At 37.0% G+C, this 27935-nt stretch overlaps 2 protein-coding genes across 14 annotated transcripts in view; one reads left to right on the plus strand and one right to left on the minus strand.

The window, feature by feature from the left end:
- Positions 1 to 27935, minus strand: part of slc1a7b (solute carrier family 1 member 7b) — a 149410-nt gene that overhangs the window by 41257 nt on the left and 80218 nt on the right. For both annotated transcript variants that reach the window (XM_087304981.1, NM_001190760.1), the window contains 1 exon segment: positions 9902 to 10117. In XM_087304981.1, coding sequence (XP_087161107.1) covers positions 9902 to 10117 — 216 coding nt within the window.
- shisal2a (shisa like 2A) overlaps positions 11537 to 27935 on the plus strand; it is a 211063-nt gene continuing 194664 nt past the window's right edge. For 6 of the 12 annotated variants that reach the window (XR_015524002.1, XR_015524003.1, XM_087307813.1 and 3 more), the window contains exon 1: positions 11537 to 12430. Coding sequence is in view for 5 of the 12 variants with exons in the window: in XM_087307813.1 (XP_087163939.1) it covers positions 12322 to 12430 (109 nt within the window). In the remaining 7 variants the exon portion in view is untranslated. The remainder of the gene's footprint in view (positions 12431 to 27935) is intronic. The other 6 variants (XR_015524004.1, XR_015524005.1, XM_087307815.1 and 3 more) reach the window with 2 other exon arrangements.

Genomic DNA, 27935 nt, shown 5'->3' on the forward strand with positions numbered 1-27935 from the left:
GCAATTACGGGAGTTTTCTGGTATAAATAACAAACGGGATGTGGCGAGAGATAGATCTGAAATACAGGAGACCCCCGGGAGATTCGGGACACTGCTCGCTGCCGAGCCACTTGGGCTCCAATGAGGGGGAGCTCCAACTCCTCCTCCTATAAGCCAGACATCCCAAGTCTCCCGGGAGTATCCTGCAAATGCATTGAGACTCCCGGATGCCCACAAACGAATAATAATCTCCTGGAAATCACGCGTCTCCCGCCTGGTCCTTAAATAGTCTCCACTGCATCCCTTCCATCTCTTGATGTATATCAGGCACAACTCACCCCCACCGCTCCTCAGATACGTCGCGCGCTACTCACCCCCACCGCTCTTCAGGTACGTCACGCGCAACTCACCCCCACCGCTCTTCAGGTACGTCACGTGCAACTCACCCCCACCGCTCTTTAGCTACGTCGCGTGCAACTCACCCCCACCGCTCTTCAAGTACGTCGCGCGCAACTCACCCCGGCCGCTCTTCAGGTACGTCACACGCAACTCACCCCCGCGGCTCTTCAGCTACGTCATGTGCAACTCACCCCCACCGCTCTTCAGGTACGTCACGCGCAACTCACCCCGGCCGCTCTTCAGCTACGTCGCGTGCAACTCACCCCCACCGCTCTTTAGGTACGTCACGCGCAACTCACCCCTGCCGCTCTTCAGCTACGACGCGTGCAACTCACCCCCACCGCTCTTCAGCTACGACGCGTGCAACTCACCCCCACCGCTCTTCAGGTACGTCACGTGCAACTCACCCCCACCGCTCTTTAGGTACGTCACGCGCAACTCACCCCTGCCGCTCTTCAGCTACGACGCGTGCAACTCACCCCCACCGCTCTTCAGGTACGTCACGCACAACTCACCCCCACCGCTCTTCAAGTACGTCGCGCGCTACTCACCCCCACCGCTCTTCAGGTACGTCACTCGCAACTCACCCTCGGCGCTCTTCAGCTACGTCGTGTGCAACTCACCCCCACCGCTCTTCAGGTACGTCACGCGCAACTCACCCCCACCGCTCTTCAGCTACGTCGCGTGCAACTCACCCCCACCGCTCTTCAGGTACGTCACGCGCAACTCACCCCGGCCGCTCTTCAGCTACGTCGCGTGCAACTCACCCCCACCGCTCTTCAGGTACGTCACGCACAACTCACCCCCACCGCTCTTCAAGTACGTCGCGCGCTACTCACCCCCACCGCTCTTCAGGTACGTCACTCGCAACTCACCCTCGTCGCTCTTCAGCTACGTCGTGTGCAACTCACCCCCACCGCTCTTCAGGTACGTCACACGCAACTCACCCCCGCCGCTCTTCAGCTACGTCATGTGCAACTCACCCCCACCGCTCTTCAGGTACGTCACGCGCAACTCACCCCGGCCGCTCTTCAGCTACGTCGCGTGCAACTCACCCCCACCGCTCTTCAGGTACGTCACGTGCAACTCACCCCCACCGCTCTTCAGGTACGTCACGCGCAACTCACCCCCGCCGCTCTTCAGCTACGTCGTGTGCAGCTCACCCCCACCGCTCTTCAAGTACGTCGTGTGCAACTCACCCCCACCGTTCATTAGGTACATCGCGCGCACACGCTCCCATCGCTCTTCAGATATGTCCCGCGCACACGCCCCCACCGCTCTTCAGATAAGTTGTGCACACACGCCCCCACCGCTCTTCAGATAAGTTGTGCACACACGCCCCCACCGCTCTTCAGATAAGTTGTGCACACACGCCCCCACCGCTTTTCAGATATGTCACAGCTCTTGAGATACCCTCCAACCCCCCCACTCCCCGCGCTCTTCAGGCACCCACTCTCCCGCAACCTCCCGCAATTCATCTCTGTGTCCCCCGGAAAATTCCCAACTTAGGATATCTGTATAAGCTGTATTAATGTGTACACCAACCCCATCCCTAACCCCAACGCCAATGCCTAGTGGCATCACTTGTAGAAGAAGTGCAAGGAAGGTGGAGATGGAGCTCAAGCTCCCCCTTGCTAGAGCTCAGCTCTGCCCAAGTGGCTCTGCAGTGAGTACCCCTTGGAAAAAACAGGAGTGTTGGCAGGTATGCTCACACATACACTCTTCACTCTGACTACTTCAAAAATGTTGATACGCTGTGGTGGGCATTTCACCCTGTCTCACGCTGAATGCTGTCGACCAATCGCAACAGACTGTCATTGGTCCAATCAGTGCTGATTAGCTTTGCGCTAAGGAGGGGATTGGGAACAAATGAATCGCTGAACGAATCATAAGGGAGTCATTAGGTAAAATAAATGCATATTATCAGACAATGAAAGTGTTTTCTGACCTTGCATGCATATCAGCCTTGCTGTTGGAAACCCTTACAACCAAAATAACACCTTTTATTAACGTATAATAGGGGCTCTTTCCTCTCGTTTCATTTTTTGAATGAAGTAAATGTGTAAATATTTATCCTCAAGTTATCCTTGACAATTAATATTACATTACTTAAAATTACAAGTTAAAATGATGAGAGTAAGTTTACTAGATTTTACCACACCAAAAAGTCATTTCTTTCTGTGTAATACAACCTTATTATGAAGTGTTAAACTTCTTAAAAACTAAAATTAAGGTCAATTTCATGTAAACAGCTCCATAGGAACATATTTACCAGGAGAGATCACAACATGTTCAATACTTACAGTTGAAGTCAGAATTACTAGCCCGCTTTAAATGTTTTTCTCTTTTAAAATATTTCCCAAATGATGTTTAACAGAGCAAAGAAATTTTCACAGCATGTCTGATAATATTTTTTCTACTGGAGAAAGTCTTTTTTGTTTTATTTCAACTACAATAAAACCAGTTTTTTTAAACACCATTTTAAGGACAAAATTATTTAAAAAAATCTCTCCGTTAAACAAAACACAGTGGAAAAAAATTAAAATGGGGGGCTAATAATTCTGACTTCAACTGTATTTTACCCACTGACCACTTTTGTTTGCGAAGGATCCTGCAGTCATTCTTATTAAGTATTGAGTATATCTGTGGCTGTAAACACATTCAATATGTCATCTTGTAGATACATGAGTTCGATATGTCATTTTCTATCAGTTTCTTATATTCTCTACGCTAAATTAAGCATCTTAATTACAGCTCATGCTAATGTTTTCAATAAACAAACACACACGCACTTTCTCTCTCTTGCTCTGGGTAATTAATGCTTTGATTTTATAGCTATTAGAGAAAGAGAGTGAGAGCGGATGATGGTTTTCAGTCTAATGAAGTCAGTGTTCATTACTCTGGGATTGTAGATGACTATTTCATTGCATGTTATCTTTATGATTTATGAAGCAATGGAATCTGAAATCAGCTAGCTGAGAGATTGAGAGATCTTCTCAAAACACACACACATCGGGCCCTATCATTCACCCGGCGCAATGTGGCGCAAGGCGCGATGCAATTGTTGTTTGCTAGTTTCAGCTTGGCGCAAGAGTCGTTTTGACGTTTTGCAGCACGCTGTTTAAATAGCAAATGAATTTGCGCTCATATGTGCGCCCATAGGAGTTCTGGTCTAAAAAAGGAGGCGTGTTAAGGCGCATTGCTGGCGCGTTGCTATTTTGAGGAACTATAATAGAAAGTTCAAATAGATCAAATCAAAGCCAGTCTATAGTCCAGTGCAGAGCGCGTTAGTTGTGCGCCTCGCTTACACATTGCTTAATAAAGACAGGGTGTACAGCAATATGCAAATATCTTTACAAATGAAAAATAATTAAAATATTTAGGATATGTATAGGATATAATAAGGATATATAGCCTATAGGATATAAATATAAAGGATAAAAATATTACAAAATATATAATTTTCTAGCCTACATAAATATAAAAAACATACTTTCATGCCTTTATCTCGGGGGGGCTTTTTCAGTTCATTCATGACAATTTGTTTTTGTATAATGTTATTATTATTAGCAGTATTATTTATTATATCCATATTTATATTTGTTTTATTAAAAACAAGCTTAGATTTGCCCAACTGTCAGGTTTTAGACTTTATGGGGCACATCATGTGTATTTGGATATAACTAGTTGTTTGAGCACACTTGGTTATTATTGTTCATTTATTCGTTTGCTGGAAATTAGAACTGAATTTAGAAACAGTTTTGAATCAAATCTTTGCGCTTAACAAATGAAATTAATTATTTATAAGCGAATTGTTGTCTTTGCGTACAATGTTTCCCTATCCACGAGAGTGAAAGTGAAAGTAGGTAATAAGGTGCCTTATTTCTCATTCTCGTGCTGTAGACGCTCTGTTTAACTGTTTTCTTACTAGTGAAGCGTTCAATTTTTCCACTTACAAAGTCGTCATGTGAATAGCAAATGCGCTATGGCGCGATGCAACTGGCTCTTAATGGGAATGGGAGATGAAACTCTGATTGGTTTATTCTCAAAACACACCTATAACTCATTAAGAGAATAAGCTCAACCCTTTTAGACCATGCACCGTGGCGCAAAGCGGATTTTTCCGCCTTTAAATTAGCAAAAGTGGATTCCGACTCACGATAATTGCTTTTGCGCTTTGCACTTTGCGCATGGATCAACAAAAACAGAGCCCATAGACTTACTAGGTGTATCACTGTATCAAATCTTTTTTATTTTGCATATCTGTTTATTTTATTTCTGTACAAACAAATGTGAGGTACATTCTGCCACATGTGACCTTGAGTTCTCACCTCCGTCAATCAAACACCAATCACATGCATTCTTTTTGGACCCTTCACAATTAGATCACATTGCAACATAACCAGGCTTAACATTAACACCCGCCAAATGTGGGTAGATTTCAGCTCCGGCAGGTTAGACAGTCACTCTCACTAGCCACTTTGGCTGGTTAAAAATACTTTTTAAATTGTGCTTTTCTTAAAAGCAGGATTCGACTATAAGGATGACCGAATATGCGTGCAAATGTAATTGTAGAATCAAGAAACAGCACGACTAACAAAAAATAATTGCATTCGCGCGAGCAACAGAAAGCAGGTGAATACTGAATGAGCAACACAATCTCACGGCAATTCCTTACTTTTTGATTTAGTAGCTAATTAGTATGTATTCTACTAATCTAATTCGTACAATTTTGTATGATTTGCTCATCACCCAATGACGGTTGGTTTTAGGGGTGGGGTTAGGTGCCAGGCCTCCTTTTTAAAATTGTAGAATTTCGAACGACTGAACTCGTATGAATTCATACAAATTAGCCACTAAACTGACAAAACGTAAAATACTTACGTTTTCTCGTGAGATCAGGCTGGAATGAAAGGGTGATCAGTCGCGCTATGAGTTAATGTGATGCGTGCGACTGTTTCCTTGCTTGAAGCAACCGTGCCTGGAATACAACTGATCAGTTCTCTTTCATATAGATCAGACAAAAAGTTATGCTAATGCACCCACAGTCTTGCTGCTTTCAAGAGCTCCAAATATGTATTTTTGTAAGCAGCACCGGTTGCTTTCGCTTTGAACAGATTATTAATTGACCTTAACCGTGTGATCATCCTTCCATTATCACACAGTATGTTTTTCACCTACTTCCTTTTGCTTACGGTTATTTTTGTCTATATAGTTTAATTATATTTTTTTACAACAACATTGCTTTAATATAAGATTAAATCTTCATTTATAAATAGTTAACTGGTGATCTGAGATCTTTAGCCAGGACAGATTACTGTGCATTTTTTTGATACATGACAATATTTTTTTTAAGTCAATTTTTTTTATTTTATTTTTTTAAAGAAATGATTTGTTAAATAAAAAGTATAGTGCATTGAAATAAATAATGTCTGCAAAATTGTTGCAAATAATTAATTTGGGTTGAATTTAATCAAAAAAATTAAGTTTAGTAATGTTCAAATCAATTTGTTTAAATTCAACCCAAATAAATTGTTTACAACCACTTAACTTAAAATAATTTATTAAATCCAAGGAATCATCTTTGAATAATTTTTTACAGTGTATACCGCTATATTTAGCTTGTTTGACACATTAAAAAAAATTCACAAAATGTGAAATGAATTAGGGAGGCATGTGGACAAAACACAAAATCTAAAACAAGTAATTTTAGCATGTCAAAGTCATATTCATGCATATACAAAATATTTTCCCAACAAAAAAAATGTGGCTATAGTAAAAATGCTGAGCGGCTATTATTGTTGGAAAACTGCTAGCAACACTGGCTGGTGGCCAAAAAATTTAATGTCAAGCCCTGAACATAACTATAAAATAATTATAATTTATTAACCATTTATTTAATAATGTGTTTGTTTAATCATTTGTTTACAAGCCATTTATTTTTAAGTTATTCATTATTATTTACAAATTTTTTTATTCGTTATTTAATCATGTTTGTTGGTCTATTCAGCAATTGTAACAAAGTTATGCATTGTTAAGCTTAGTTTCGTGGTTACTTTTGGTAAGAAGCTCTACAGAACATCTCATAGAAACAAAGAGGCGAGTTATTTGATAAATATTCTTTAACAAAAGGACTTATTAAGTGTTAAAAAACGATTCCATATTATGTATGAGTGGACTGGAATGAATTGTGGCATTGCAAAGCATTGTAAACATTGATTTTATTTCAATTAAGTGAAGTTATTCAAAGAAAGAAATGATTAAAGCCAACAATCCTCCTTAATCAGAACACGTGAATGAATGAGGGTGTTTTAAATGGCCTTGAGCACAATAAATACCATGCATTACATTGTAAATACAATGACCTTCAATTCAATATACAGTATGAATTGGCTGCATTTGTTTCCAGCAGGGATAATAATGATTATTATTTACATATAAACATATAAATAAGGACTAAATGTCTGCTGCGTGTAGTTTTTCTGTAGTTGTTAACATATCGGAGACTGTAAGGGGCTGTATATGTTCTTAAATGTTCATTTATTTATTTATTTTATATAATTACAGACGTTACAGTAGGCTATTTTGCACTGTCATTGTTCTGCAGTTATAATCAAATCATGTTCATAGAAAAGTTAGTAATAAACATTTATACATAAGTATTTATGTGTATAAAATGTCTGTTTTGTGAGAAGAGTTTCTCATTTGATATGTGAGCGACACGTACAGCTTTACTGTAGACATTTCCTCCAGCGAGAATGATGCGACTGAAAATTTCTGTCATACACCACGCCCACCTAAAGGGTACCCTAGGTAGTGGAAACGCAAGCCTGATAAAGGTGACCTGTACCGACCCAAACCGTACCGTACTGTACCAGTCAGTGGAAACGAGCCATTAGCTTCCCTTAGTCTCCCACCTTAGCTTCGTCCACTCCGCTACATTCAGCATGCTGTGTGCACTTAATTGTGCAAACCATTCACATGGCCTCCTTTTCCTAGGTGAGTGAAATTATATACTTATATACCATCTCCATAAACATATTTGCTTTATTTAAGATAATTTATCATTTATATTTTTCTTTAGACCTGTAAAGCACTCTAGAATCTGACAGATTGATTAGCTGTAGGCTCTAGAACAGTCATCTGAAGCGTTGTCATACAGTGTTATGCCTGGATTCCTTCAGTAGTCTCGCATTTACTCACACACACTATATTTGAAGTGTTTTGAAGTAATTTGTGTTTTTAGTAGCTCAACCTATTACAAAGGTATTTTACAACGTCTAAACACTTTATTGATAGAGTGCACAACCGAGCTCATGTGGTCAGAACACAAACGGATAAGCAGATAATGAAATATTAAGCGTCCGCCAACAAAAAGCCAGTCTAAGCAAAATGCTAGTGTAACAGAGCAAAGAAGTGTGTTAAATTAATGCCTAAATGGGGAAAGCGCCCTCTAGAGTGTGCGTGGTGTAATAAGTGCGTTGAGTAGAGACCGTCCACAGCAGAGTTAAGGAAGCATTGCTGTGGGTAAGTCGCACGTTTCTCCCGGGTGAAAAATGACCATTAATAAGTGTTTAAAGCACATAAATATTAGCTTTAATGTGACTTAATGTTTCAATAAATATGTTGGGACACTATTGAATTGTGTTTGGCGTCAAGTGTGTTGCTCAATCTTGAGTTTATAACGCGTTTATATAACGAGGCCTGATTGTAATCGATTTGTCTTGTGTTTCAAATAGAAGTGGTCATTTTCTTTATGAACCAGCAACTATTTACACGCGCTGTCTGTCTCCATTGTACAGGTATGTTGTGAAATGTAATAAATTAAATGTTTGTAATTCTTTTTTTTTTTTTAACTCAAAACAAGTTGCTAAACGTCTCCATTAGGTGGGGAAGTTTCCTTTCTTTTGGAGTTGAATTGTATTGCTCTGTATTACTCAGTGATTGTACATTGAGTATTGTGATTCATTGATTTGTCATTTAAAATTCAAAGTGTGTTATGTTTTTCATATTCAGACTATACGATCACAAAGTAAAAAAGAACTCATAGGCATATAAAAAATATATAAAACTGTTTTAAATAAAACAGAGCAGAGTTAACGAAGCATTGCTGTGGACTTGGTCATTTTCTTTATAACCCAGCAACTATTTACACGCGCTGTCTGTCTCCATTGTACAGTGTGCAGTAAAAAGACAGCCTAGGCAAGACCGTCACACTAGCAAGCTTCTGTAGCGCCGCTCACGCTCTACCTCTTTGCACTTATTTGGTAACCCCAGGTTGGTGCGATGACGCGTGAACAAATTGGTGATGGTTGGCCATGCCAACTTGTAGCTTCACTAGCGCTCTTCAGAAACCTATTGGTGATGTCATTGGTACTACATCTATATCTTTTACAGTCTATGGTCACAAAGTGAAAAAAACGGTCGCAACTTCTAGTTCATGCTGACTTAAACCTGGTTTATACTTCTGCGTCAAGTGACCGGCGTAACCCACGGCGCATGCAATGCGCGTAGCTGTGCATTTATACTTCTGCACGCTGTCTCTGTTGGTCTGCATTAACACTTCCGAAACGCTAGTGGGCAGTGAGGTGTAAATGTTCCTCTGTGTCGAGTTTCTTCGCTGTTGTTTTGCATTTCCTGAACACTTCCGGGATGTACAAGTGGCTCAAACTCGCTCATTTTGAGGCAGGAACCGGCGGACGTGCAGCAACTTTAACCATGAGGCAAACACAAAACAAAACTTTCCATCCGGAGCTCCTTCTCGGGACTCCACACTTGTAAACAATCGCTTTATCAGGCTCACACCATTCACGCGGCTCTCGGTCCCGCCCAGACTCATCAGCGCTACCAAGCCGACCAATCACAGAGCTTACGCTACGCGTCAATGCGACGTGTAGTTACATTTTTTGAGAGGTGCACGTCAGCAACGCCGACGGCCACGGCGAAGGGCTATGCGTCAGCGCCGTAGCATACGCCGGCGTTTGCCGCAGAAGTATAAATCAGCCTTTAAAATGTTTTATTTTTTTTTTTAAGATTTATTTTCGGCCTTTTTTGCCTTTAGTAGATAGGACAGTATTTAGACAGGAATCAAAGTTGGAGAGAGAGAGAGGGGGGTAGGGTAGGGAAATGTCCTCGAGCCGCGATTCAAACACGGAATGCCCAGACGTGCTACTGCTCCATATGTCGACGCGCTAACCACTAGGCTATTGCGTCGACTTAAAATGAGAATTCTGACATTTTCTAGTTTATATTGTGCACTATTGTTTAAAGGAGTATCAGTACAAGACAGCTGTTTGATTAAAAACATCATTTCATTTCATATAAATCCACTGTGGAAACACTCTCACACTCACGACCCTAATAATAAGGTTGCAAACATGGGGTGTGAGGTTTATCTAAATGTAAATTAACATCAATGTAGGGAGCAGCTTCAATGGATGCTGAAGATTCTTGCTGTTGCCATAGAAGCCAATGAAGAAGCTTTATTAATAGGAGCGTATGAGGAGCATGAATTCAGTCTCACCGTATGAGATCCAGCAGGGCATCAGCAGAGCTCATGATGGGTTTTCCGCTGTCCTCTGAGTCCTCTTTCTGTGCCATTCCACCCGGATGAATGATCAACACCATGACGATTCCCACCACCACCGCCAGAAACGTGGTCCACAGGTAATAAGAGACCGTGATGAGACCCAGACGACTGGAACACTTGGCATCCAGAGCCGCCAAACCTGACATCAAACTGATACGACAAATATGTGTTATGATATGATCCTACATATTATTTTTATATCACTCACATGATAGTCAGTAACATTTTTTTAAAGGGATAGTTCACCCAGATAGAAAAATTCAGTGATCATTTACTCAAATGTGTTTCTTCTGCTGAACACGAAATATTTTTTGCATTTTGAAGACTTTTTGAAGGCAGCAGCCTTTGACTTCTATATTCTGTATTTTGTTTCTATTATTGATGTCAATGGTTGTTTCCCCCCTTTCTGTTGTTTTCAGAATATCTTGTTTTACTTTTTTCAGCTGAAGTAAAAAATTCATAAAATATTTAGAACCGCTTGAGGGTGGGAAAATAATGAGGATGTTTTCATTTTTGGGTGAATTTTTTCCTTTAAATGTTTTCTCAAGGTCAACGATTAATTCACCAATTAGAACAAGTGTTGTTTTAATATATTTTTATTACCAAGACTCTTGAATAGCTGTAAATAATAAGACTTATAAGACTTGTAGAATATACAGTATAATCTGCTGGTTTTATACACTCAGAAATACAGGTACGCCAGCAGTCACTGGGTACTGGGTAAACTTTTGAATGGTACAAATGTGTACCTAAAAGGTCCATATTAATAACTCAAGAGTGCATAGTACCTAAAAAGTCCAAAAGTGTTCCTCTTAAGATTTATAGGTACTATTTTATACTTTTGAGGTAACATTGAGGTTCCAACATGGACCCATCAAGTACAAATGTGTACCTTTTTAAAAAGGTACCACCCCAGTGACAGCTCGCATATTATTTCTGACAGAATACGAATGATGAATACATGTAAACAACCATAGCATTACCCGTATTCCAACCCAAATCGAGCCCACACACAAAAATATTGCATAAAAAGCAAAGCACAAGCATAAAAGTTGTGCTGATTATTGAAAGAATTAGACAAAAAAAAAAAAAAAAAACATTTAAAAAATTTAATAATAAAAATTTTAATGTGTGTGTGTGTGTGTGTGTGTGGGGGGGGGGGGGGGGTTCATCTACAAAGAAGTTAAGAAATCAAAGGGTTGGAGTTTTTTTTTCTTTTTTTATAAAACAAGCTGGCAGAGTCCCTAATTTACTTTTAATTTACTTTTAATTTTAGGGGTACGCAGATTTCCAATTTAGGAATATTTGCCTATATATAGGCGAGTTTTCCACCAGTCAGTAAAACTTTTTAAAGGTATAGTTCGTCATCTGTTTCGTCTGCTGAACACAATATATATATATATATATATATATATATATATATATATATATATATATATATATATATATATATATATATATATATATATATTTATTGGTATTTTGATGAATTTTTAAAAGCAGCAGCCTTTGATTTCTGTATATTGTGGTTTCTACTATTGATTTCAATGCTTGTTTTTTTTTAGGATAGCTTGTTTTATGCTGAACTCAAGAAAGAAATTTAATAAAAAATTTAGAAGCACCTGAGGGTGTGAACATAATGAGCATGTTTTCATTTTTGGGGGAATTTTTCCTTTAAATGTTTTGTCAAGGTCTCAGGTTAATTCACCAATTAGAACAAGTGTTGTTTAAATATATTTTTTATTATTAAGACTCTTGAATAGCTGTCCATATTAATACACAAGGGTGCAAATTAGTACCATAAAAAGTACAAACGTGTGGTTATGACAAAAAATCTGATTTCTTTAGGCCTTGTACTATTGGTGTATCTCTTTTGATTGACAGGTACTCCTGTCTTCAGACAAGTTAAACCAGGTATATTTCTTTACTGGCAAAACCTACAATCAAATTTTTAAATAATAAGAATTATGCACACTGATAGATTTAATACAGCAATATTTACTATAGTCACTGATTGACAAATAATTACGCTTTATAGCGCCATAAGCCCCGCCCACCACTTGATTTCATTCAGTTTAACGGTTGACACCTGTAGGCTACACCAGATATTAGCGTGACAAGGAAAGCAAATAAATCTAAATTAATCATACTGGAGCTCGTTACAATGGATTCAGTATTCAGATGTCCATTCATTTTCTGATGTACTTCACAGCTTGAGTCAAAAAACAAAGAAAAACGTTTGCTTTGATGCATCAGATTTAAACAGCTTTTTTGCATATCTGTACAGACTTCAGAAGATTTCAGTATCAACAACAAAAGGATGGCTTATTTCATGGCCTCCTGGATTACTTTTTATGGTTGTTGCATTTGCCTGCAGTATCTTTTATGAACAAGGAAGAGTAATGGAGAGACAGCAAGAAGAACCTTCTGGATCTGGTAACGCTAACGGCTGCATCGCAAACCGTGAGTAAACAATTTTATTTATTTGAGTTCTCTGTAAATTACATTTCAAATGGGCAACAACATGACAACAGAGTTTATAAATGTGGCAAACCAAGAATTATTCATTCTGAGTTAGTTTAAAAGGCGTATGGGTTGTTTATTAGACTAAGGAGTCAATACTTGCATTAAAATCTGTGACGTAAACAAACAAACAAACAAAGAGTATCAACTGACACGATATAAAATTGCTAATAATATACTGCTAAAAAAATAAAGGGAACACTTAAACAACAATGCAACTTCAAGTGTTCCTTTTTTGAGCAGTATACACAAACCGACCACTTTATTAGGTTCACCTCACTAGTACCAGGTTGGATATCATGTCCATATTGACATGATAGCTTCACACAGTTTCTGCAGATTTGTCGGCTGCGCATCCATGATGCGAATCTCCTGTTCCACGACAACCTAAAGGTGCTCTATTGGATTGCGATCTGGTGACTGTGGAGGCCATTTGAGTATAGTGTACTCCCTGACTATGTTTACTTTGACATCAGTGATCAAATTATTTGCCTTAATCTAATAATGCACTTCAATAATGCAGTTAAAATTGGCGTACTCCACATGTCTTAATTCAATTTCTCTTTAATTAGATTATGACCTTATTAGTTGTCCTTTACAGTAGGGATGAACGGTTTACTGTTCCAAAAGACTGGCGGTGACTTTGTAGTTTGTAAACGGTGCATCAATAACAGTTCTACTATATTTAATGTTGCATGTGGAACAGTCATTGAAATGCTCAAACATTTGTGCCGGCAAATAATCAATCAATCACTTTTTTTAACCAATTGTTTTTGATTGTTTGTATGATCACTTTTTATTCATATCACACATTAAAGTTAATTTTATATAAAATCATAGTGTACAAAACAATCTCTGGGCTTGCTGCGTCACAAATACCAAAATGTTAACAATTTATTAAAAAAACAATCACTTTATGGATATTGGATATTAGGCATGGACTTTTATTTATATATATATATATATATATATATATATATATATATATATATATATATATATATATATATATATATATATATATATATATATATATTGCGAGCATAATTTTTTCATGAGTCTCCCCATTTAGTTGAATAGAGCGCTTAGACCCGGAAGCTGTTTCGCGTGACAAGCGGATATGATTTTGCTGCAACGGCCACGACAAAGTGCTAAAGTGAAATGTGTAATTACTTTGGATTCTTACGTAAGACAATAATAAAAAAAGTACAGTTGATGGAAAAAAAAAAAATAGCCACAAGAAACAAAGAAAACTTCATATTTAGTTGAACAAAAAAAATCTCTTTTCATTTCATCTTTTATCTTTATTTTTTTTAAAACAAATTTTTTTTTTTACGAATTTTCTTTGATATATTGTGTGTCTTGATTTTAATGTATTTTTTGTTGGTCAGTTATACAAAATAAACAAAAAACAAATAATGTTTAAGCTGTAGTGATGTGCATCAAAAGCTGCTATTTTTTCCACGGCCCAAACACAAAGTGTTGAACAAAAGTTTCGAGGTTTCCACCCTCACTATTCTGCCACCCAAGGCCAATAATATCCAGCTGCAGACCCGCAGACCCACACAGGTTTCAAGCACACACAATCCAGCACACACAATCTAGGCAAACCATATATGGTTGCGACAGATACTAATGTATTTAACATCTTCTCGAAGATTGTCATGAATATATTTTAAATATATTTTAATAAATATTGTACAAGATAAACAATAGTGTGTACTATTTCTCAAATATGGCGATCCAGATGGGCAAATAGGGAACATTGTTTCCAATCGCCATTCAATATAATAGACTGAACCGTTTTCTATCAGTCCTCATAGATGATCAGTCATTATTCATCTGACAGAGTCATATAGCGACACTCGTTTGCTGGCCTGGCTGAGGACATATGTAAACAATCTGAATCAGACCGGTTTCATTTATGTAATCGATTCATTATAACAGGAAATAAAAGCAAGTTAATATATAAGCTATAATAATACATGTTTATATATAATAAAAATCTTTTTCCATTTAATAAATGTTGTTAACACTGTTAATATTTTACTCCAGCGTTTGAATATTATTTATTGGCTTCATTTTCTAAAAACTTTATTAATTATTTCCCACATTAAATACTATAGTAAGTATTACTTACTATAAATTACTATAGTATTTAAGGTGGGAAATAATTAATACTAAGTAATATACTGTTTTTATACTGTGATATAGTGTTTTTAAACCATACTGGGTGTCAAATTGTAGATACTGCACCTATAACGTGGACTATGGTTTTTATAATATGGTAGATAATTTGACTGTTCAATTACAACTAAAGGTGAAAAACTGTATATGTTGTGCTGACAACTGTTTTAACATTGATATTAATGTATCAGCAGTTTGGAAAAAGAAAGAAATTCTCTCTCTCTCACTCACACACACACTCTATTCTGCATGATTTGTTATAACGGTTGGCTGTCTATAATACTGTAATTGTTTTTTTTTCTGGTCTGACTGATTGGGATGGCCAAAATCATGACAGTGATTGATTATTTTCCGCAGCAATGATTGCCACAATATGCACAATTTGTTTGCTTCAGTGGCTTTGTTTACATTCTGTGCATCCCATATGATGATAATGAATCCTGAAATCCACGTTGAGGGATGTAAACAATAAAAAAGGTCCTATAATGTATTTCCTGTTTTACTTTTATTTTTTTTTATAGTTTCTGAGAATCCAAAAAGGTCGACGTATTGATAACTAATGTTGTGACAGCTGTTTTAATGTCAATTTATTATTGGATGGCCTCTTGTTACAGTTAGAAAATAGTTTAAAGGGGTGATTCAGAGTGTATTTTTTTATTTAAGAGACAAAGCAATGTGTGCTCATGCTTCACTTGTAAAAAATCACATTATTTTTTCATAAATCCTAATTTGATTATATAAAGCTACTCGGCTAACATTCTAACTTCTCTGAAAGGCCTGCCCTCAAGAGGCTCTGATTGGTCAGCTAACATAATGTTCTGTAAATCGGCTCCATGTGACAGGGAAATGCATCACGGCTAAGGATGAGTTTAGTTAAGGTTTTACCGGTATTACTACTTTTATCGATACCACTTATCAGTTTGGTACAGTTCACTTATCGGTAATGTTTTTTTTTTCACGCCCCTTTACTTTGCAGGGTGTATGCGCATAATCTGAAGCATTTGTGATCTCATTAACCTGGATGTTTTTGTTTATAGTCCCCAAACTTCGTTCCCAGTAGGCTTTGTTAAAGTAACTCCACTGTACCCCTTTGCAGTGAAGATTAAACGTCTTGCATTCAGAGATGTTGTTCATGTTCACACAGCTACATTACACATCAACTAAAGTTTAACATGATATTGTAGTGGACCACCCATACCTGTCAACCCTCCCTTTTTTCCCGGGATTCTCCTGTATTTTACAGTTCTATCCTGCTATGATCCCGTAAAGGTATTTCTCCCGTATTTTCAGTCTTTCTCTGAAGGGTGGCAAATAAACATTAAAGAGTCGAGCCTCCCTATACGCAACCCATACAGCCGAACCGCAAGGGGCCGCCTCTTGCTCTTAAATGAGAGTCTGTTCTTTCGCTTTGTTTAGGCACAAAAAAACTTTGAAATATACATAAAAACGGCGCAATTCCCTTCCTTTTCAATACAAGTGTAGTCTCCCGTTCATATGCAATCCTCAAAACAGTCATATAGAGGTGCATGACTGTCAGCTGATGCACTCCATAGTGATAAACAGACGCTGTTTCCCAAAAAGATTCTCTACTCGTGATTTGAAACGGAGCAAAAGTCTGGGACCATTTAACTGTTTATTTACAATGAAACCACTCCAAATGAGCATATTTAGTAGTTTCGGGATTTTTAAAGGTGGTCGGGGGAGTCCCCTATTATGGTGGGCATATCCCTTATTTTCACATTCCAATGTTGTTGGTTATGGGACCACCGCTTTAACAACAAGCAGGATATGTTCATGGGCCTATGGCATCAACACATTAAAATGGTCTATAGGGAGAACAACACTGATAAAGCAAGTGTTTGCTCTCTAGAAATAATCCAAAAGAAAGTCCAGAAGAAAAACTGACAATTGATCTGCTTTTTGTACGCTTGGTGTAGTACAATACCCATGCCAGGACACTCTGATGAAGAGGGGATTTTCGAGAATGAAGTGATCTGGTGTTATATTTAGCAAAGCAAACATTCACTTTCAGGCATTACTAGAAAGAATAGGCTGTTCTCTTCACGACTTCTGAGAAGAACCCATTAAGTTTCAGAAAAAAACCCATTGAGTTCCTGGAAGCTTAGAGCTTTTGATACAGTATGTGTGTCAATTTAGAGTGTCTCATATATTTGAGTCTCTCGCTCTCATGTGCTGCTCTGTAAGTGGTCTTCATCTCTAGTGAAAATCGCTGAATTGTTTCTCTTACCGTTCTGAACTCTTTGAACTAGACACCGAGGTCAGTCAGTGCATGCCAAACACATGTGAATAGATAATGGGGAAATTTAAAAAAGACCCATTATACACTCTTTTACAATATATAAAATAACAAGTCTGATGTACCTAGTGTGTGTCAAGTTTTAGCTCAAAAAAAAAAAAAAAAAACAGATAATGTTTTATAACTCTTTGAAACTGACTCTACTACGGCTGAACAATATATCGTTTCCGTATTAATGTCACACTGTATGTTTCTGCAATAATCATTTTGGAGAATTAGATTATTTATGAAAGATTAAAAGAAAGATATTTTTAAAAAATGTTTATACAGTGATGACCATGTTATTTTACATTTGGTTGTTCAATATTTGTACTAGGGATGCTCATTTCGGTTAATTTTGCTAACCGACAACCACCGCTCATTAATCGGTTATTAACGGTTAACTGGTCAGATTACTATTAATTCTATATTAAACAAATTGACGTGTCTATTTTGTGTCTGACGCATTAAATATTGCATAAAATACTGATTTTTTTATATGCTAGCATATTAATAATAGAACAATACAACAGAGCATTTTCACGCACCTGCAGTGTTTAGCACAGAAGAATGGAATAAACGAAATAAAATGAATAAAATAAATAGGACTGCCCTAAATTATTTTCCACTTAAATAATTAATTTATTTTACAAATCGAAAACACTGACTGATTATTCTTAATAACCGGCATAGGCTGTTTTTTTCCAATCATATTTTTGTCTTCCGTCAAATAAAATAGCAGACTTCCTCAAATCGCTCGCTCCACGGAAAATATGCATTTATTTAATGCCCCGCTTGTTTTATTATAATTACAAAACCTTTTTACATTTTTAATAGAAATCATTATTTTAAAGATTATGTCTTGCTATGGTTTCCTTTCTCTCAAGTGCGCGCGCTGCGTGATGAAAAGACAACAACAATGTGTGCATATGTTGACTTTTTGTAAACATTTTTGTTGCTTAAATATGATATTGCATTAATGTGCATGCATGCTTTATATGCTGTAAAATAAATGGTAAAGCCTATTTGTTGCGTTTATGATGCAGATCCAGGTCAACTTCAGCACTTTTTTTGACATCAACAAGTCTGTTTCAATCAATATTCTTCTTCCATTTTGCTTCTTTGGCAAATGTGTCTGTAGGCACGGGTTATACGTTATCGTCCCGCAAGTTAAATATGTCTTGCAGTTGAACAAGTGGCCGACACGGCTAACGTGCATTTTTCATTCCAAAAACGCGAGGCGCACCTCACTGCCTTTATGTTGACAAGGTAAAAAGAAGAGAAGAAGCGCGGTCCTCTTATGAAACGACTGAATCAGCTGGGTATCGATTTTGCAAAAGTGTTGCTGTCTATGTTGTTACAATTGTAATATTTAATAATATTGTGATATTCAAGATTTGTACATTTCATACAGCTCTGGATAACTTAAAACAGCGATTAGAAGTAAGTAAGGATCCTGAAGTAAAGCTAAACGGCTATAAACTCCAGCAAGATAGAGTGATTATATGCAGAGTCATACTTTATCTATAAATAAAGTATAACTATAGAAACTGTGTTCATCTTAACTGAAAGCTTCTGCATGTTTGCTGGTCTCACGCATCACGCACCTGTCAGTCAGTCAGTCAGTCAGTCAGCACATAACCCCAAAGGATTAAACGGATAACAGAAGCGCACAGCACTATACGGTTACAGAAAAGTTTGCGCTGTTATAAGCCACTTACCTTTTAATACGTTTTGATGCGATTTTATAATCCGCTATTAAAAACAACAACAACAATAACTGAATGTTTTGAATGGGTAATGTAGCCGTGGCAGGATGCATTTTGGTCCCCGCCATGGAAGAATGAATGTAGCGGAAACCAAGCTCTTTAAAAGTTCTCTGTAGTTGTCTTGACAACACATCTGCTGCTATGGGATGAGCCGCGTGCAAAAGATGCCCCTCTTATCGCAAAAGCACATTCAATCGGCCCCTTATGCAGCCAAACTAAAAATATATAAAATAATAATTTTAATCGTTTAACTGATAGCATTAATCGGTCACAAACGCACCCTTTCGGTTAACGGTTAATCGATTATTTCGAGCATCCCTAATCTGTACATAAATACCATTAGACTTTCCAGAAAATCATAAAGGAGTGTTTATTTATTTATTTTTGCTTGTTTTGCTTTATTATAATTTATGCAGATGCTCTGCATAGAAATCTTTCCAAATAGAGCTATTTAAATCTGGTGAAATTGGATTCATATCACAATATTGCAGTAAAACAAAATAATGCAATGTCAGATTTTACCAATATCGTGCAGCCTTTGAGCTCTTTTAAAAAAAAACGGAGGAGCTTAAGTAGGCATGGGCCCTACAAGTTTCTGATGGTATCATAACCTTGGATTAAAAAAAAAAAAATCATGGCTTTATGGTACTGTGATTACTGTTTTAAAATAAGGTTTTAAAATCACCAAAATTGTCTGTAATCCCGTTCCTAATGAATGTTTGAGATTTTTTTTATTTACTTTTTTAAAAGTTTTTTAGGACAACAGTATCTCCAGTAGAAAATATATCCAAAGATGGTGTGGATAGATATTGTGTTCAAATTTAAGCCCTTAAAAAGTGTTAAAAACACTGAAATATGCTGTTGTGGGTCTCAAATACTTTTAAACAGGTCTTAATTTTTACTAATTGTCCATGTAAAGCTGTGGCCAATCTGTAAAACCAACAAATACATCTAAAAAAATAAAAATAAAAATTTAATAAAATTAATAATTATTAATTAACAATATGGTTTGATTGTGTTCCTTACATCCTTACAATAATATTTGCTTAAAAGTTCTCCATGTTTTTATGCAAAAATTTGTTGTGCTAAAATTTAGTTTCAAGAGTTCACACTTAGCTGATGATTAATTATAAAGCTTGTTTGGCATGCTGTCCCGGGAGAGAGCCCTGAGCTCATAAGATTTCCAAGCCTGGGGCTCCTTCCCGTTTGCAAGGCGAGAGGGGAGTTTGAGCTCGGATAGATTGAGAACCCCCCCTGCTGTAGAAGCTAATAAACAGATAGTGATCGCTCTTAAGAGATAGCAACTTATTAGGAGCATGTGGTGCTGATTTGGATTAGTCAATTAACCTAAGTTACATGTTTTTAGACTTTGGGAGGAAACCAGGGAATCCGGGGGAAACCCACGTGAGCATGGGGAGAGCATGTAAACTCAACAACAGAAACTTCTGCTGGCTTGGTAAGGACTAGAACCAGTGACGTTCTTGCTGTGAGGCAACAGTGCTAACCACTGGGCCATTGTGCCACCCATCTAGGAAAGGATGAGGAGTAGGGGTGGAAGGAGGATTTCTTTGCAACGAAGATGGCTGTCATATGGAACTTAGGGTATTTTTAGTGGTTTAGCAATCGTTCGATTGGTGAATCATGAATTAAATAATGTGGGGCCGGCTGCAAGCAATGATAAGCACGTGATCCTCTCAAAATTTGTTTATAAATAAACTTCACTTATTTTAGTTTTTAAAACTTGTCTTTTTTTTTTAAAAGAAAGGTTATACTAGTTAAAGTATTTATGCATATAACTAGAGTTTGCATGTTTGATGCATTATTTAAAATATGAAGAAAATAAATTATTTCAGCTAAGAAATAACTGAATTTTAATGGTGCAATAAAAAAATCCTTTGGTTATTACGGAAAGTTATTAGCGGTTTTGTGAAAGTCTGAAATTTCATTCATATTGGTCTTAAAAAGGTCTTAAAAAGTCTTAAATTTAATGTGATGAAACTTGCAGAAGCCCTGTTTTACCCACATTTAAAAATAATATATTTTAGGGCAGTAATCACAATACCATTAAACCGTGAAGTCATGATATTATTATCCAAGGTTATCATACTGTCAGAATCAAAGTATGATAAAAAAAGAGGCTACAGTGTTGCCTAAATAAACCCTGCTTAAGTTCAGAATAAAATTAAAAAATAATGCATTTTCTAAAAAAAAAAAAAAAAAAAAAAATGTATGTATCAGAGAACAGTCAGTGCACTCGATGGCAACATGCCAAGGATTTTTGTGTATATGCTTTAGAAATATGAGATCTATCAGTTAAGATGATGATGATGATGACTGTAATCTTGACCAACATGATTTCAGATTCACACATCGTGCACAGAAAATTGAAGGTCAAGTGTTAATTGGAATGTATGATTCAGCTCTAGTATTTCAGTTCATACCTTTTTCTCATTACAGCTTTTAAAGGACACCGTTTCTCTTGCCTCCTCAAAGTAAGAATCACGATTTGCATGTGAATAAATTACCATTTTTGTTATATACAGGTGACAGGTTACAGGTGACAACCTTTGCTGTTTCCCACTAATTAATCTCCAAGCCATTAAATCTTCCACAGCGTTCATTATTCCTTACAAGTCATTAATTGGCAGGATGTGTTCTTGATTCTGAGGATTTCCTTGTTACTGTTCATCTATATTTAACTCTCCATTTCTTTTCAGCCATCACCCCGGTACCATCCATTCATTTTTTTTTTTTACCCATTTATTCCTTTCCATCCATTCATTTCTTTCATTCCATCCATATCTATTTCCTTCCATCCATCCCATTCCATCTATTTATTCCTTTAGTTCCATCCATTGTGTTTCTTTTCATCCGTCCCTCCATTTATCCATCAATATATCCACCTATCTCTCCTTTTCTATTTATCCCTCCCATTTCTTTCCATCCATTTATCCATCCTACCTTCCCTTTTCACCCGTCCATCCATTCACTTCCTTTTCATTTATTCATCCATCCCATCCCTTTTATATCCATCCATCCATCCATCCATCCATCATTCCATTCATCAGTCCATCCATTTCTCTTTCCATCATTCCTCTCCATTCATTCTTCCCTCCTTTTCCATCCACCCTCTCCTTCCATTCATCTCTCCCTTTCTTCCTATCCATCCCTCTCCATCCATTCATTCTTCCCCCTTTCTATCCATTCCTTTCTATTCATTTATTGATCCCCTCTCCATCCATTCAATCTTCCCTACTCTTCCATCCATCACTCTCAACCCATTCATTCCACCCCTCTCCATCCATCCACCTCTCTCCATCCATTCATTTTTCCTTCCTTTTCCATCCATCTCTCTCTCCATTCATTCATTTTCCATCTTTCCCTCTCCATCCACCCTTCTCCATCCATTCATTCTTCCCTCCTTTTCCATCCACCTTTATCCATTCATTCTCTTCTCTTTCCATCCACCCCTCTCCATCCATTCATCTCTCCCTCTCTTCTTATCCATCTCTATCCATCCTTTCATTCTTCCCTACTCTTCATCACTCTCCATCCATTCATTCCTCCCTCCCTTTTCATCCATCTATCTCCATTCATTCATTCTTCCCTACTCTTCCATTCCATCACTCTCCATCCATTCATTCCTCCCTCTCTTCCCATCCATCTCTCTCCATCCATTCATTCTTTACCTTTCCATCCATCCCTCTCCATCCATTCATTCTTCCCTACTCTTCCTTTCATCACTCTCCATCCATCCATTCATTCCTCCCTCCCTTTTCATCCATTCATTCTTCCATACTCTTCCATCCATCACTCTCCATCCATTCATTCTTCCCTCCCTTTCCATTCATCTAACTCTGTCCATTGTCCTTTTAATCCATCCTTCTGTCCGTTCATCCACCCACAAATTCATCAGGGTGACTGCATTAAATATTGTTCGAGCACTTGTGCAAGAGTTTTCTCTACACCAGGAAGCTTTCTGACATTTTTAAAGGTCTCATGCAATAATATATATATTATATATATATTAATATGTTAGTCTTAAGGATATCTATAAGGTAGTGCGCTACAAAACTGTGATTTAATCAAAACAGTGATTTATTTAGAAGAAATTTCCAAAATTGCAGTTTGTCATTTCTACCTAATGGATCAGCTATTTTTTTTTTGACGTCACCTCAAACGTCTGTTGAGATTACGTTAAACATCAAATTTCAAAACACTTCAAGGGACTTTAATGGAAACTTTTGTGAAAGCCATTTCATTCACCCAAAGGTTGAAACATTCTGACCATCAAATACTCCGTCAGAGATTTCACTAATGTGTTTGTGGCCTGAGTTTGAACTGCTTGTTTTTCACTCTCTGTACAATTCAATGCTCTTACTAATTACTAATTCACAAGGTTATGTACCATTGAGTATTTCTCAGAGGCATTAGATGAATTACAAAATGAGACCTTATTAAAATTACTGTTTGTCGTAGTGTGGAGTGTTTACTGCATCTTAAAGTACTTTATGTGCCTAGTTTATAATAAGGTCTAATTCCTCCTGCACAAATTGGCTGGAAATTGCACCTAATTGTAATTGATTGATTGGTCATAATTGTAATTGATTGATAATCCTTTTGAATAATCGTGAAGTCAATTATTCACCCTTCTGTGAATTTATATATATATATATATATATATGTATATATATATATATATATATGTATATATATATATATATATATGTATATATATATATATATATATATGTATATATATATATATATATATATATATATATATATATATATATATATATATATATATATGTATATGTATATGTGTATATATATATATGTATATGTATATGTATATGTATATATATATATGTATATGTGTGTGTGTGTGTGTGTGTGTGTGTGTGTGTGTGTATGTATGTATTATAAATATTTATTTTATAAATATATATATATATATATATATATATATATATATATATATATATATATATATATATATATATATATATATAAATACATAAATATTTTTTCCAAATGACAGCGTTTTTTTTTTTTTTTTCACAAAATTCCCTCTTTTTTTTCTTCTCGAGAGGCTTACTTGTTTTATTTCAGCTAGAATAAAACGGACGGGGCCGTAGTGAAGAGTGGCGGGGTTGTCATGGACGAAAGTGAAGAGTGGAGGTGAGGGGGCAAGGGTGGCCTGACGTTGGATGGCGGAGGGGTGTAGTGGACGAAAGTGAAGAGGGTTGGGGAGTCGCAGAAGAAAGTGAACAGGTGAACAGCGGGCAGGAGAAGAGGGCAGTTCAGGAGAGAGATTGGTAAAATGAAGTGCCGGATCAGGCGTGTTACGGCACAAATTAAGCCTTGATGCTTATGCATTTAAATTGATCAATTTACTTGGCACAGTTATCACAGTCATCTAAAAAACACTGTGATTAGATCAAATCACCACAATCAGCTGACAAATCAATAGTTGACAGGCCTGTCTAATGTTGGTGTGTGTCAATCATAAGAGAGGTCTGAAATAAACTACTGATTTAAAGGGGACTTTTTATGCCCCTTTTTACAAGATCTAAGAGAAGTCTCTGTCTCTAGAGCAGTTGTTCCCAACCTTTTTTTGCCCGAGACCCCCTTTTCTCCTAGAAAATATTGTAAGGCCCCCCTAAACATTCAATGATATCATCGCTCATATAAGTTTTCAGTATTGATGACAAAAAATGTTGTTTTCAACAAATGGTATGTTTATTGCTATATTTAGATATGTTTATGCACAAATAATAGCCTAATGTAAAATATAAAAGCAAAACATCAGTAGGCCATTTGTAACATCAAAACTTAAGCCTTTGGCCTTTGAATTGGTCCTATTTGAAAATATTTGTTTTGGTGTTTCGTAGGTTGCTAGGTGACCATCAGCTATTTTCTCAAAAGATGACAAGTTGACAAAACATTGCTAGCACTCTGATACAAGTTTTATTCATGGAGAAAATTACAAAGCACTGCAGGGTTTGTGTTGTGTGTTTGACTGATAAAATTAATCTCACAGAAAAATCAATATTCCATACAAGTTGAAGCTGATCAGTCAACTTTTGTCACGTGACTCGAGGTGAGCTTGCGGAAGTCTTTGCGCACAAGCCGCGGTCCTCCGTTAGAAACGACAATCCTGTGCACACTCTAGAAATGTGCGTTATGCGAATGGCCAGCATCATTTGTGATCTTCTTCAGTTGACCTTCTTGCAGAGTCATGGTGGATTCACCTGATTTGTTGACAACTGGGTTGGGAATCCATTCCTTGGCAGTTCGTGGATCGTTCACTGGGTCTTTTCCCGTTAGCAAAGAATCTTTCCAAAGACGTCTGTTTCTTACTCCTTTTGCTGCTTGTGGGTTAAATTTGGGTGCTTTTGTGACCGAGACGTAAGCAAGAGTATGGTGATTTAAAAAAAAAAAAAGACTTTTTAAAATAAAAGATCGTTCTCAGATAATAAAACGGAAATAATTATTGATTTCCTGTGCAGCCTGCACCAATTGATCCTCGGACCGGTGGTTGAGGACCACTGAGCTGAGGGATTAAATAAACTAAGGCAACATGATCATTCTCCTAATTGTCCACTGCTAAGAAATGTTTAAAATATGATGCGATATGAATGTCTTATGCTAATGAGTTAGAGACTAGTCACTAATGGGCGGGGCTTTACCCCCCTCTGATGATGCATACAAAGGGAGAATGTCAATCAAAGTGTTTCTGCAGACTGCTGAGTGTGATTATTTTAAAAATCGAATGAATACATTTTTACCGTTAGAAGCTGGTTATATTCACACACTGTTGCCACATAACTGTGGTTAAACCCTTTACAAAAGTGATTTTCGCATAATAGGTCACCTTTAGATAGTTTTTTTTTTTTTTTTTTGAAAAATGCATGCTTTTCTAGCTTTCATATAGATATTTTTTCATCATTCTTTGTCTGGTATGAATATCTCCCAGATCATTATGGTAATGTCTGTAAATCTGATTTCAAGGTCTTGGCAGTTAAGCACGTCTAATCAAAACATCCAGATATGACGCATTTCCATAATCTAGAGGCTTTAGGTCTTATAAACTGTTTAACATGGACTTTTACTCCATTCAGATTTCAGAAGCTTGGGCGCTTCGTGTTTTCATGCTCACGATTATGAAATTATGGGCCAGATGTGCTAACAGCTTTCACCAGCATGCAAACTTGTCTTTAAAATAAAAGCTGTCAGTATTTACTAAAGAAATGCAGTAATACTTTAGCAAGAAATGACATGGATGCATGGAATTCTTACCTCATAGGCATTTGTAAAAATTTACATCACACATAAATCAGTCTTTTTTTTTTTTCTGTCAGTTATACTATATAGTCAGACTCAGAATTGTGAGATAAACATGCTATTGCAGGGTCTCGTATAAAAGAAGACCATTGTTTGTGTGAAAATAAATGAATTGTTTCTGTGCTTCGCAATGATGCTGACACCAGCGATTCGTGTCGGTTCAATTATAGATCATAACTAATATACTTTCTGGTAGAATAATCCTGCATAAAGCTGCAGTAAGAGCAATGATATCAACCAGAGCCTGAAAATCGACTAACTTCTGTCAATATAACCAACCATGTAATTGCGACCGTGGAGTCGTTTGTGAAAGATGATTTAGAAAATATTTACTCTGGTGCAGACCCTAAACCGTATCTCCAAACATTTCTTATTGTTTTTTCACTCCTTTTGGCAACACAACGTGGCATCTCTCTGCCGTCTGAACACTGTTTCAAGTACTGTCTAAGAAAGCTAGCATGCATAATAATGATGAAGTTGCAGCACATTCATAATAGAGCACGCTAATTGGTTTGAACCAAGCCATACTCATGAATCAATGCAGCGCACTCAGAGACGTAATATGGTACTCCCATACAGATGTCCAGTCTACACACTGGAATACACGCTAACATCTCATGGCCGTGACGCAGCTTCAAAAATTCGTTTCAAACCGGAAGTACGAATTTGCTCGAAATAACGCAAAAACAACAATTTTTCACTTTTTATTGAAATATAGGTGTCCTAATTGTGTTTTTAGCAGTGTGGGTCACATATACGACTGTCAACAGCTCAAAAAATGTGTTTTGGTGTTTCGTGACCCTCTAAGACAGGGGTGTCCAAACTTTTTGGGCCGAGGGCCATGATGCTAAAAAACAAATGTTGTCGTGGGCCAAATTTTACATACATCACACAGACACGCATATATATATATATATATATATATATATATATATATATATATATATATATATATATATATACACACAGTTGAAGTCAGAATTGTTAGCCCCCATAAATTATTAGCCCCCGTTTATTTTTTCCCCAATTTCTGTTTAACGGAGAGAAGATTTTTTTTTTCCACAAAAAAGGCAAGTTATTTTATAACAATGGTTTGTTCTGAAGACTTAAGGGGCTAATAATTTTGACCTTAAAATGGTTCATAAAAAAATTTAAACCGCTTTTTATTCTAGCCGAAATAAAACAAAAGTCTTTCTCCAAAAGAAAAAATATTATCAGAAATACTGTAAAAATGTCCTTGCTCTGTTAAACATCATTTGGGAAATATTTAAAAAAGAAGAAATAAATCAAAGAGGGGCTAATAATTCAGACTTCAACTGTGTGTAGACAGACAGACAGACAGACAGACAGACAGACAGACAGACAGACAGACAGACAGACAGACAGACAGACAGACAGACAGACAGACAGACAGATAGATAGATAGATAGATAGATAGATAGATAGATAGATTGATCATAACAAGAACTGCTGCTTAATTGAATGCATGTAATAGCGACACCTGGTGGTTATTTATTGAATTACGTTCATTTTTGTATAGCGGGCCAGATTCTATTGATATTTATAAAAAGCCTAGCGGGCCGCCACAAAACTGATTGCGGGCCGCAGATGGCCCGCGGGCCGTAGTTTGGACACGCCTGCTCTAAGAGAACATGCTGATTTAATAGATTAATCAAATACATTTCCTCACACAAACCCTTCATCGGCTGAAATCGCCAAATATCTAAAAATTTTTAAAAGCCTGCACTCTGTAATAATGCCAGGGAAACATTGGATGCCAGGTAAAACCCACTATTTTCTGGACATTTTGATTATTAGAGTGTCCAGGCTTTTCAGATATTTT

Source organism: Danio rerio, chromosome 23 (genome assembly GCF_052040795.2).
Source record: "Danio rerio strain M-AB ecotype USA chromosome 23, GRCz13ab, whole genome shotgun sequence".
Lineage (NCBI taxonomy): Eukaryota > Metazoa > Chordata > Actinopteri > Cypriniformes > Danionidae > Danio > Danio rerio.